Source organism: Limulus polyphemus, unplaced genomic scaffold (assembly GCF_000517525.1).
Source record: "Limulus polyphemus unplaced genomic scaffold, Limulus_polyphemus-2.1.2 Scaffold3891, whole genome shotgun sequence".
In the NCBI taxonomy this organism is placed as follows: Eukaryota; Metazoa; Arthropoda; class Merostomata; order Xiphosura; family Limulidae; genus Limulus; species Limulus polyphemus.
The window spans coordinates 30,624-44,641 of NW_013669501.1; the positions used below are offsets into that span (position 1 = coordinate 30,624).

At 35.8% G+C, this 14,018-nt stretch overlaps 1 protein-coding gene across 9 annotated transcripts in view; it reads right to left on the minus strand.

Moving 5' to 3' along the window:
- The window catches only part of LOC106470233 (zinc finger protein 160-like), a 28,487-nt gene extending 17,094 nt beyond the window's left edge, over positions 1 to 11,393 (minus strand). The window contains exons 1-3 of one of the 9 annotated variants that reach the window (XM_013930774.2): positions 11,372 to 11,387; positions 8,514 to 8,649; positions 7,473 to 7,677 (exon numbers count right to left, since the gene is read on the minus strand). In XM_013930774.2, the coding sequence (XP_013786228.1) occupies positions 7,473 to 7,662 (190 nt within the window). In that variant the 5' untranslated portion in view covers positions 7,663 to 7,677; positions 8,514 to 8,649; positions 11,372 to 11,387. Of the gene's footprint in view, positions 1 to 7,472; positions 7,678 to 8,513; positions 11,130 to 11,154; positions 11,302 to 11,371 lie in introns of those variants that run through there. The other 8 variants (XM_022398829.1, XM_022398825.1, XM_022398824.1 and 5 more) reach the window with 8 other exon arrangements.
- Positions 11,394 to 14,018: the final 2,625 nt, after the last annotated feature.

Below are 14,018 nucleotides of genomic sequence, written 5' to 3' on the forward strand. Positions count from 1 at the left end.
AACGTCTCACGTGCTTGTGCTCGACAATACTTAGTTCAATTACACACTCTCCGTCTGCAGTTCAATTACTCACTACACTGTCCCCCCTCACGTTGTGACCGTCTTATATAAATATACAAGACTAACACATATCTAGTGAATGCTAGGGCATTCTTGAAGGAACAGGATATTTCTAGAAAACGGGTGGCGTGATACTAGTCACGTGACCTCGCTGACGCAACAATATGTTTAAAACCAAAGACACACTACCCATTCTTGTGCACTTGTTGGTTGTATATAAATAGACTTGTGGTAGTTGTAGAGCTATCTATATTGGTAAAACTACATGTCACCTACGAAATACGTGCACACAATCACATGGGAATTTCAGCAAGAAGCAGATGTAAGCTAAGTAATCCAACCAAGTCTTGTATCCGATTGCAAATGGAAAATAACAACCATCCCATATTTCTAGAAAACTTTAAAATTCTCAACTCTGGAACTATAGAATACGAACGATTTATTAAAGAAAGCCTCTCCATTTTCAATGATCACCCAACACTAAATAATAACATCAACTCCTCCCTGTTGTCATTAATGTAATCAATTCCGGATTCTCAGTGTTTTATTTGATATTAATTACTATTTTAAAGATACAGTGTTTATACTTATATTTAAGTCCTTTTCTATAATAGTTTCTCTTAACAATGTTATTATTAAACACGTATGTCACACATTATATCGTACTTTCCATTATATTGTTACCATTTAAATCTAAACTTCCGATTGTATACAAAAACTCTCTCTCTATTCTAATGTTGTTTTTTTAGTTTGATTATTATGAACAAACCTTTTGAGATATTAACACTAATGATGGAATTTAAGGAAATTCCGAAACATCTGTATTAAAGATGTTTTTTGGTATTACCATGTTTTTAATATTTGTTATGTAATTGTATATATAATTATACATTTAAAAATATGTTTTATTTCACCACATGTCAGAGTTTACAAGTTCAACAAGCCTACATATTACTGTAAAATAGAAGTTATGATTTTCCTATACTGAAAATGTATTTCTGATAGGTGCTTACCACCATTCACAAGATTGGCTTTTTCGTTACATGTGCCACAAGCCTTCTGCTCCCCCCTATTGGAAGTACAGGATTCCAACATATCTCTCATGCAAATTATCATGCGTCACCTTTTCACCAATAGGAGCATGACATGCTCACGTGACGCATGTGACTCCCTCTACACTGCTCTACCGAACTATCACTTCAAAATTTGGGAGATGTCAGCACCAGAGAAATGTGGGGAGGAAGGGTGGGAAGTGTGAAGGGAGGTAAGTAACTATCGGAAATACATTTTCAGTATAGGAAAGTTATAACTTCCGATACAGTACTTACCTCACAAGATTAGCTAGAATCCCACATTGATAAGGAAGGATAGGTGCAAGAGAACAACAGATGTCCTCGAGAGAAAGGAACAATCTGGATAAAGGAGAAGATAGGTATGGTGATAAAGGGTATGTAAAATGTCAATGGTAAACAAATTCGACAGTCAATGTCTATAGGATAAAAGAAGAAGGAAATATGTTTTAAGGGAAAGATGAAACATGGAACACGAGGAAAGAGATTCAAACAGAGTTAAAGTAAGAGAATGAAGGACCACATTAACATCTCAATACATTAGGGGAGGTCGCCTGGGAGGGTGACATATCTGGAAGGAATGCATGAACATAGTAAGTACAGGGGAAGTAAAAACTCTACAGTATCGGGAAAAATGAAAGATATGGGATAAGGCCATCCAATATCCCAAAACGAGGAGACCAAAAACCCACAGTCAGGTGAGAAATTCTGCCACACAAGTCACAATAGGCTGGTTAGCGGTAAACTCCATAGTTGTAGACCAACAACAGAATACCTTCCATTTACATTGGTACACTTCCATGTAAAATGGATGAATGGAATCAGCTAACAAGGAGGTGAATCTACATGTGAAACCAGAACTTCTTGCCAAGGACCGGACAAAAGCCAGGTGTGAAGATGCAGGACGTGAAGGATGGGATGTAGGACATGTGGAAAAGACACATGAGGGGAAAGGAGCAGTTGCTGTAACTGTGGAAACCAAGACTAAGCTGACCAATAAGGAGCAATCAGGACGACATGACAAGGAGTGGAGAGGTGAGAGAAATCACCCAATGAAGTAATCAAGTGGGTGGTTACACAAAAAGATACTTGTATGACCAATCCTGGCTGAAGGCATCGACTTCCAGTGCCTGGGGATGAGGTACAGGTGACTTGCTTTTGAGGCCTATAGCAAAGACATCCACATGGGGAGAACCCCATCGATAGCAAAAATCCCTGAAAACTAGGAGATCTAATGACCACTCTGTGGGATATATCAGGTCAGGGCAAGAAATATGATCCATGACCAGAGTGAAAGCACCCAGCACATGACACGCAATAAGATGAATGTGATGTGTGTGGGCCCAGAATAAGAAATCCAACATCCAAAAACAGAGATCTCTGGACCAGGTGCCTCCTTGGTTGATAATGTGCCACAACCGTAGAATTGTCAGAATGAACCATCACCAGACAATGCCAGGCGAGAAGAAGGAAGTGATGCAATGCCTGACATATGGCTAGAAGTTCAAGGACATTGATATGCAAAGCGCTTTTGTCTGTGGACAAATGGCCTAAAGCCTCCTGGTGACTGACCCATGCTGATGGGTCTGTGAAAAGATGTAGATCTGGATGCAGAGGAGGAAGCGGCATGCCTGCTGATGTATGGGCTTTGTCCAACTTCCAAAGCGGATCGTCCCGCACGGAAAAAGGAAGGGAAATGGGGGTGGAAAGTGAATCCTGAGCAAGAATCCATCAATCATGAAGTGTTCACTGAAGGGTTCTCATATGGGCACGACCAAGAGGGACCAGTGATGTCACTGATGACCACATCCCCAAAGGCAACAGAACCCCAAGAGCAGTAAGTGAGGAAACTGATATGGTGTGGCACTAACAAGTCCATAGAACAAAATCGGACAGGAGAAGGCTGGGCTCGACTGATATGAGTATTTAAAAAGACCCCCCAAAAGTATGAGATAGTGATGATGTCTGAGGAAGGACTTCTCCAGTTTTATTAACCAGCCCACTCAAGCAGCCACATAAGAGAGGTGCTGAGTATGGCTGGCTGACTCTGGTTCGGAATGAGCCAGTTATCCATGTAAGAGAGAAACTCAATCCCAGAACATGAAGATGTTGAGCAAATGCTCAGACTATCTGACAGAAAACATAAGGGGCCGAAGTAAACCCAAATGTTAGTGCATGAGATTGATAAACCACCCCGAGATGGACAAATCAAAGATAAGGGCAGGACTGAGGTGATATATGTATATGGGGATACACCTTGGCGAGATTAATAAACCTGGTAAAAATGCCTACCTCCGGGTAAGAATAGACTCCTTGGTAATCAGGGGTAGATGAATGAAGCTGCTAAGGTGAGATAAATGTATGACTGACCTCTGGTACCTGTTGAAGTATGCAGAACTGGTTTGATGACTGCTGAGAAAGTAATTCCCGAACCACTTTAGATGTACACTGACTGGTCACAGGATTCTGAGGAGGAGGGAAGGAAACACAGAAGGTGGAGAAAAGAAAGGGAAATCATGAATCCCTCTGACAAAACCTGAAGAACTCATGATCCTCAACGAAGGAACCCCAGTGATAAGAAATCTGCAAACCAAGATCCCATCAAACCAGAATGCACTGGGTAGTTACCAATACTAGTGGCAACTTGAGGTGTGTCATTGAAAAACAAAAACAATGAGAAGATTCACCCCAAGGAGAAGGAACAGGTAAGGGTTGGGAAGGGGAAGGACAGGAAATGATAATAGGAGGCATATGGGGCTCTGACTGAGACAAACGTGCAACAATATTGGTAAGGGTAGATTGTTATTGGACTGATGCTACCCTTGACATTATTGTTTCTTGGATCATGTCAAAAACATATCACCACAGAAATGGGGCCATATGTAAATTCTGAAGCTAAGTCAACAGTAAACGGACCTGAGCCAAATCTGCATCATGACCTAAAAGGTCCAACAGAGAAACCATTATGTTAAGCCAGAGCTGAAGATGACAAACGAGCCAGTACAGAGGAAAGAAGGGGAAGAATGTCCCTTGAAAACCCCTCAGGAATTCCGTGGAAAGCCGCAGAGAGGAGGGATACCGTAAATGTTGTAAAGGTAAGACACAGATGAGAATTCTTGACATGGGTTAGACTGACAGGTGATTCAGGACACCACCCCCCAAACAGGCAAAATGGAACCTAACAATTGTTGGTACAAAAAATGGACAGTCAGCATGATGGTCAGAAAGCATGAACTGATCTGAAACCCATGGGGTGTAAGGCATGCTAAACTAATTTCTTAATTGTGAAGTACATTAATCAGCATGAACCCGAATATTAGGGGAGGAAAGAAAACAAAAAGGGTAGGAAGATTGGTCATGTGGTAAAGAATGACTTGGCTCATAAGTAATAGGAGAATGGGATAAAACATCACATATCTTAGAGACAAATCCAAATAGATGGAGTTAGGCCTAACTGATCTTTCAGACAGGGAATGGGAAAGTACAGTAAAATCAGGAGACAGAAATAGAGGCCCATGTATCGTTCAATCTCCCAGTGGATAAATGCAGAAAATCCACCGCTGAATCACCTGCAACTGAGTCCTGAGAAATAAAGCAAGTCGCTGGTGTGACCCCATATTGGGAATAAGAACTCTGGAATTCGTTGTGAATATGAGTTCACCAAATTTAAGCTGTGAAAAAGAATAATGTGATGAAAAGTAACTGATAGAATTTGTTAAATTGAAGAAACAGTCATAATGAAAACTAAATAAATTAAAGAAAACCATTTCATGAGGAAACTTAAGCAGAACGTGAATCTTTAAACAAACAAAAGCACGTCCGAACACAAGTGCTGCCAAACAAGAAGTGATAGTTCGGTAGAGGAGTGTAGAAGGAGTCACATGCGTCACGTGAGCATGTCATGCTCCTATTGGTGAGAAGGTGATGCATAATGATTTGTATGAGAGACATGTTGGAATTTTGTAATTCCAAAAGGGGAGAGCAGAAGGCTTGTGGCATGCGTAAAGAAAAGTTTGCATGTAGAGGGCAGCACTGAACGAGTATAGTTAACCTTGTGAGAGGAGGTAAATACTGTATTGGGAAAATGGGCACATTACAATCTTTCTATTATTAAGTTAGTTTATTTGAAAATTATTATTATTTTATTAATTTGAATTTTGGAAGTTTGTATTAAAAATGTATAATTGACATGCATAATGTATAGTGTACGTTAACAAATGATAGTTCAATAAACTACTGAATGTTACAAAGAAATGTAATACTCATAAATTAATAAAATTACTAAGTTGCTTGTGTATTTTAATTACGTCAATTTGGCCAACTTTTTATTAGAAACAGGTGCTTAAGCTTTATAACCCATATGCCTTATGGAAAGTAAATATTCCATAATAAGGAAAATAAATACAATTTTCTAAAAGAACATTTACGAAAGTAAAAACAAAAAAAACTAAAAGTAATTTCATTTCTGATTTGACAATAGATGAAAAACATTCTCTATTTTGTTAATTGTATGCTACAGTACAATATAATAATGTTTAATGATAAAAAATATGGGAAAAAAAACCTACCTATCTACCCTAATTTTTCCTGTCACTGTTACCACAAACACAATTTTTTTGTGTCTAATATGCAATGAAAAGCAGATTAAAAGATAAAGATGTGTAGAACTGACATTTTGCTGATTCAAAATAATAAACTGTTGGCTCACTTTACACTAGAATATTATTATGTACTAATTTTATACCCAGGATAATCTTATTATCCTCTACCTCTAACAAATGAAGTGGTACATGCTGTTAAGTTCATCACTTTGTCAGTGAAGATGCACCTAAAGTATCCATGTACTTAATTGCCTAAATGTAGTTGTGTACATTCTGTTCATTACCACTTGACTGAATGCCTCATTATAGCTGTTCATCTGAAAATGCAAACTTAATCCTGAAAACTAAGTGCATTTAACTTATTTTAACCTGAACCTACTAGTAATCTTACTTAATCACTTATATCTAGTATTTTCTGATTTACAATCAATTTCAGCTTATTTTCATCATGATTTTGTGGGAAAGTTTCTAGTCAGAGTTCCTGTAGCATAGTTTGAAGGCATGCAATGAGATGTTTTGAAGACTTAGGAGCAAACAACAGAGTTGACAATTTTTTAAGGCCAGTTTAAATGTTCTTGTCATTTGTAAAAGCATTTGTATGTTAAATTATATCTGTTTAAAGTTACATAAAAATTCCTTTGATAAGACGACATCAGAGAAGCTCAGATTTAGTAAGATGGGTAACAGCAAAATATTCTGATGATTCAAATCCTTATTTATTTAATGTTTTATACTTATTCTATTCAAACAAGGTACATTAATTAAATTGGCTAGCTGGTTACTAAATTATTTCTAATTGCAATCATGATATGTCTTAAATAAAAGCATTACCATTACCAATGATAGTAAAACATGTTTTCATTATTTGATTATCAATATATTTGATTAACACAATATCAATGTGTGAAACATTTTGTATTTAAAAAAAAAATTGAATGTTAACTGCATAGTCTTCTCAACATTATGGGTTCACTAAGTAGTAAATAATAAGATTATATTTACAAGAAAGTTTGTGCAAAAAAAGTTTTTACAAGGTGTACAAATGGCAATCACCAGTAGATGTCTATCACATTAAATGAAGAGCATTTTAAAATCACTTTAAAGAAATACCAAAAAATAGCTGTAAATAAGAAGATTAATCGGTGCTACTATAGCCTGAGGTCTACCACACTATCGCGTGAGGTCTACCTCCCGTTAGTACTATAGCGTGAGGTCTACCGCTGCATTATCCATCCCTCATGGATATCACACATTTCCATACATTTATTTTAACGATAAACACTTATTTGATACATTTTTATACATGTTTGATAGACCTGGGTAGGCGACATATGGCGGTAGACCTCACGCTATAGTAGCACCGATTAATCTCCTGTGAGAATAATCAATTAATATGTCTAACAGTTAATTGATAACAAATCCCACTAATTGCTCAGCTCTATGTTCTATTGCTAAGTCTTTTATAGAATAGAAAATTTAGTAATAAAATAGTTATACGTAGTATTACTAATATGTTTTAATCTACAGTAAGTTAATTTTATTTAAAAAATACATGTATATCTTTTTAGAGCTGACAAAATATAATCACTTTAAATAAATGCATACACCATTTATTTCTTATTCAGATGCAATTGAAAACTGGCTTACTATGACAGTCATAAGCTTAATTTGTATGATTATTAGGGATACATTGAAACTTGTAAATTAAAAATATGTAAGCTAGTATAAAAACCTCAGTTACCTTTATGATAGATTTCTGTGTGGCACACAAGAAAACTTGAAGAGATAAACAATTTGTTACAGACTTCACACTTGAAAGGCTCTGATGGATTCCCACACAAATCTCTGGTCTTATCTTTGTCATCAGAAATTGGCTCATTGGTAGATGTTTGTGTTTCACTTGACGAAAAGTCTTCCACTAAAGTTGCCATTTTCAGATTTCTTAACTGTTTATGTACACCAGAGTACAGAATTTTGATGAAATAAAGTAAAAGGCAACCATTTCTACATTGGTCCTAAAAAAATTATCATATGTATAACAGCATTATACTTTATCTGTATAGAATTTCTATTGTAGCATTTTTCTCAAAGGTATTTCACTGGATGATAGCTTAAAAGTATTAACTGTTAACAAAAACCACAACAAACATGGGAACATTAGTAAACATGACAAAGACTTATTATGGTCTGTTAAATCTGTACACACAGTTACTACGACTAAGAGAGTGGTGCATTCTTATCATATATATATTGTTCGAATATTTTCAAACTTATCTACATTAAATTCAACCAATCCATATTTATCGTTAGTAAAAACTAGTACCTTCATTTACTCACTATTTTTACATCAAAAGTATTAAAATACATACTTATCAATAATACAAGTTTATATATCACATCCAATCAGTGTCATTACCTTGGTACCCAGGAGGTTAATGTGTACCTGTAATTAACATAAGATGACTGAAAGAAACTCTTCAACAGTATTTTTACACTCACAAAATTGATGTTTACGTGTTTGTAAATGATACAAAGTGACCACAAGAAACCACTTTTCAATAGAACCATTGGTTGGGAAAAACAGGTTGAAGGCTGTTATTAATGATGTCCAGTTAAACTGGACCCTCATTACTAACAGAGTTAGACAATTAGTGGTATTTTGCTAATGAAGTAATTGATGGCCCAAATACATTCAATTAACCAATTAGTACTGTGTTCCTCAAACCAAGCTTCTTGTGAGTAAACAAAAAAAAAGTTGGCAGCAAGTACTGCTGGACATTACCTTCCCTGTAGCAGGCAGTTCAACAACAACGAAAAAGTTGGTGATAGGTGTTATCAGCCTGTTGTTCTCTCTAGTCAGCAGATCAACAACAAAAGAAAAGGCTGGTAGTGGGTGCTGCTGGACAGTTGCCTTCTCTCTAGTCAGCAGTTCAACAACAAACAAACAAATAATGAAAAAGAAAACAGTTGGTGGCAGGAGCTACCAGCCAAATACCTTCCATCTAGTCAGCAATTCAAAATTAATCACAGTAGCCACTTTAATAACTTTTCCATAACAGACAAAAGGGGGAGCAAGTTTGGTTGCTATATTATTATTATTTGGATAGTTGGAGTAACTGAAAATTGTAATAATCAGAAACTAATTTCAATTAGTTGATTACTTTTGTAACAATAAATATAATCATTATTTCAATTAACTGACCATTAGAATAATGGAAAACAATAATATTTGAAAACACTACTTTTGATTAATCAATTTAATCATAATTTTGATTGATTAGTTTCTGTGACACTAATACTATAATTGTTGCTCACAGGTAATCATAGGCCTGTCTCAGAAGTCAGTGCTTGGGAATTTGCTTTTTCTTATTTAATTGTATTGCTTAAGGTATAATTAGTAAAGATTTCTTTGGCATTAAACTCTTGGATATTTCCAGTTGTATTGGGGATGATGATGAATTACATATTGACTTGGTGTTCAGTTGGTAAATTAAACAAATGTTTGGCAAATGTCCCTTAATTATAATAAGTGCAAAGTACTAAATTTAGATTATCATAATTTGGATCACACATTTAATATATATTCAAACACTCTCAGCAGTGTGAATAAAAAAAAGAGGATCTTGGCACTGTGGTGGATAAGTCTCTTGAAGATATCAAAGCAGTGCTCTCTTGTTAGTAGTATATCTAATGGTATGTTAAGGTTTACTTATCAACATACTGATTAAGAGTCAAAAAGAGGTAATTATGTACACAAAACACTAAGGCATCACTGGAATACTGTGTACACTTTTGGTCTCCATATCTCAAAAAAATATTGGGATAACAGGAGGACAACAAGGATGGAAGGGTTAACCAACAAAGATAATTAAGATCTCTTAAATTACATTCTTTTGGGAATAGAAGAGCAAGAGGTGATCTTATTAAAGTTTGGCTTATCTGGGGGATAAATAGGATAAGCACTTCATATTTCATTGTGGTGTACTGTAAGTAGAATTGAATGAGAGGGCTCAAGTTTAAGATTGGAGAAAAACAGGCTAGACTTCAGTTAAAATTTAAGACAGTTTTATTTATATTATACGGTGATTTACTTATGCCATAATGGATTAAGCTGCCATCAGCAGTAGTGGAGACCAGCAATGTACAAGAATATAAGAGGAGTATCAATTATTTCCTGAAAAATAGGTGATGGTTGGTTTAAATATTTACTTTTCTCCAAAAATGGGTGTGCAAGAATGGCCTTGAATGACTACATACTCCCACATTGTCTATACCTTACACCAAGAGAATTAATGGGTGATATTTACATGCATCACAACATAAGTTTTGTTGCAGTAGCTTTACTTAAAAACCCATAGGCACCAATTTGTATAAAACATTGATTTATGACAGCTACATGAGAACACAAAAGGAAAGTATTACATTTTTTGCTGGTCAACACAGTACTAACATGCAACAGTATGCACACACCTGATATAAAATCATGGTAATATCATTCAGAGCTTATATCAATAGGTGCTGGTGGTTAGGGTGCTCAACTCTCAATCTGAGGGTCACAGGTTCAAATCCCCATCCCTGAACATGCTCAATCTTTATCACTGCTAACTGGGTCAGCCACTCTGTCATAAAAATTATTGGCTTATATAAAATAGCCTCACAACTATACTGGTGGGACCAGGGTCAAAAAGAAAAAAATAATCAGTGGATGTAGCAACACATTAAAACACTGCTTTTAAATTTTATCAATTTCTACAAAAATGGAATGCACAGTGTGAAAATCTGAAGTGAAGAAAATTGACAACACAAGTAATTGACTTATGTTGGATGTGACAGCCTTGTGTATCACTTGCTTGTAGTTAAGCACAAAGCTACACAATGGGCTATCTGTGCCGTGCTCACCATGTGTAGTGAAACCTGGCTTTTAGCATACAAGTCCAAAGACTTACCACTGAGACACTGGGGGTTACCTTGTATGTTACTCTAAAAGTGATAAAGGAACTCTTAGAATCAGACCATCATATTTAACTTCACATTTTTTCCCAAACTACATACATTAACAACGACTTGAACATATATATTTTGTGCATAAGTTATCTTTAAGTTAACCTAAATCTGCCCTAATCCTAATAAGCGTAATATAACAAATTAATTCTTATAATGATGTTCCGTTAGCTTTTAACTTTTAGTTTTAAGTTAAGCTTAAAAACAAGAAAGGTGTTCACGCCACAACCCTAATATTAATAACTTAAGTTACGGGTACGCCTTAAGTTATACTACGTTATAATATGTTGACTTTTTCTTAACTGTTGTTACCAAAATTTAATAACGTACTAATAGTACTACAACCACTATGAGTAGGCCTTGAGGGGGGTAAAATTAAAAGCGCAGGACAATAGCACTACTACTAGTAGTAAGAGAAGTACCAACTGCCGTTTCCTAGTTCATCCATTTGTTTCGCCTCTATTCACTCTCTACAATTAATTTCCGCCTCAAACACATAATTAAAAAATAAAAATGGATTTGCCTGAATTATTACTTTGCATTTTAATAGCAAAATCCGTATATAAATAATAAGATAAAGTTATATCTAAACATCTAAAAGTTAAACATAAAAATAAAAGTATAATTAAAACAACCTACAACTTTTAAGTTTACACCTACAGTGCCATGTCACCTGGTGCTAAAGTAATTTTTCGAAATATAATGGTATATTTCTTTTGCTTACCATGATTATTGTGATATTATTATGATAAATAGATTAATGAATGTGGTACCTCCAAACTTCAATAAAAATATATAGTTTTGAAAGGTACTGCACTGCTTAATTCTATTTTCCATTGTTTAGTTCAGAATTTTCACGCAAATCTACATAAAGACCGCCCCAAGTTTTGAAATGATAAAGGAGAGAGAAAGCCCAATTCCCACCGCGATCTCTATAGTCTAACTGAATAAATAAATAAATAATATTCAGTCATCACATTCATAGCACAGTCACAGCCCTAAAGTACGGAGCACAATTTTCGACAAAGGGACGCAAACAATGAACTCCCGGATTTACAATCTGAGCACAACAACTTCTAGGCTATGTACAGCATCCAGTGTTTATACAGAAAATCTTTAAGTCAGTTACATGTATTTTATACCCAGTTGCTCATTTAAAAAAAAATTCAAAAACGTAAAATTAAATTGGTGGCACTCTTGGTTTCTAAAATTAACTTTTTACACGTATCAGTTCTGAAAATTGTTTACATAAATACGAGATATAACGGACACGTTTGGTTCTTGAAGAGCGTCCTGATTCACAAACCTTCTTCGCAAAAAGAAAATTAGTCATTAAATCCAGCAGTCATTATATACAAAATATTCATTTAAACTCCGGTAAAGTTGATGTCTCTGGCACTCTAGATGGCAATTTGTGCCACATATTTACCACTATATATCTAAAAAATAAAACTACTCCAACTGGTTGTGTCTGATCTTTCCAGCCCCCCCCCCCCCACACACACACCAGTGGCACAGCAGTATGTCTGCGGACATACAGGTTTCAATACCCATGGTGGGCAGAGCACAGATAGCCCATTGCTTTGCGCTTAACTTCAAACAAACCAAACTGTTCTTTCCATGTCTAAAATTTACTCACCCTTGTCCCGCTGTCCACAAAAAATAAGCATACTTTCATCTTATGAATTTCCTTAATAATTCCGGACACTTCAAATAGATCATTTTTGGCTCATCCATTATCAATAGTTTCTTTTCTTCTTGTTGTTGTTTTTTTTTTCAGAACGTTCGCGCAAAAATACACAAAGACCAATCTGCGAATAGCCATCCCAATTTAGAAATGATAGGTCATATGTAAGACAGTTAGTCAACAGAACCCACCGCCAACTTTCCTTTGATCACCATTGTAACACATTCACAACCCAAGGAGGAGAGCGCGATTTTGTGACAACAAGCCACAAACCCTCGGATGGTCTCATTCAGTTTTTCACGTTGGATGCATCAGCCAACAATATATTTTCTTCATCCATTGTGTCTACCAAGTTGAATGTGAGGTTGGCCCCTGGTGTTTTAGATATGGCAGAATATACAGAAACTTCTTCAAGGTCGCTTACATGAAGTTCTCGTCATATTCTCCTTCCATCTTAGTGCAGAAGTGCATGTGCTGAACAACACTAGGAAAATGAAAATAAGCCTAACTGGCGAACTGAAAACAATATATCCAGAAAGGTTAATAATTTGATCTTATGTATATATAAAAAAAAGTCAGAATTGAAATGTAGAGTCAACCAAATTTTGATTGGTCAAAAGCTTGGTTAATGTTGAAATAGTGTAGCTTCTGTACACTTGTGCAACAACACTCACATATATTTATTGATACATATACATTACCATATACATATATCTTAATATTACACATTGTCATATGCACTTGTAGCTGTAGGCAAACTGTCTCTGGCTCGTGTGGCATTACCATGCTAACCTGCAAAGGCCACCTCCACTAGTTGTGTCTCGGCCCTTTAAACTTAACACTTTTTCGGCATCATGAAATAATTTGTAACGACAGCGGAAGTCACGTGATCCTGATAACACGTGATGAGTTTCTAGAAGATTCACGAAGAGACGAGATGTACGCTTTTATAATATATAAGACATATATAACAATGGAATTGAATTGTAGACAGAGATAGAGACGGACAATTGAGTCAAGCGCGTGAATCGTTCGTTGTGAATTATAGCGTTTGTTGAAGTTAAACTGACTGTGGAAATTAAGTGTATTGCAAAGTTGTATTGAGAAAGAATAAACTAGTTTTATTTAAGAAAGGACTTGTATCGCTAAAGTTTCTTCGGAAAGAATTTTTACGGAAAATTAACTAACTACCAGAGACGTAACAAATTAATCACTAGTAGAATTCATCTGAACTAAGACTCTTCAGCTAAAGTAATGTTGCGTCAGCGAGGTCACGTGACTAGTATCACGCCACTTCTTTCTCAAACCTTCGTGAATTGTCGGGAGATTACTAGATTCGGGGTAGTCTGGTATATATAAGATGGTCACAACGTGACGGGATAATGTGTAGGTAATGAGTAATTGAACTGCAGCCAGAGAGTGTGTAATTGAGTATTTTCTAGCACGAGCACGTGAGACGTTCTAGCGTTTGTTATAGCGCGACTGTTGAAATTACGGGTATCGTAAAGTTGTATTCGGAAAGAATAAACCAGTTTTATTTAAGAAAGGACTTGTGTCACTAAAGTTTCGTCGGAACGAAGTTTCGTCGGAACGAAGTTT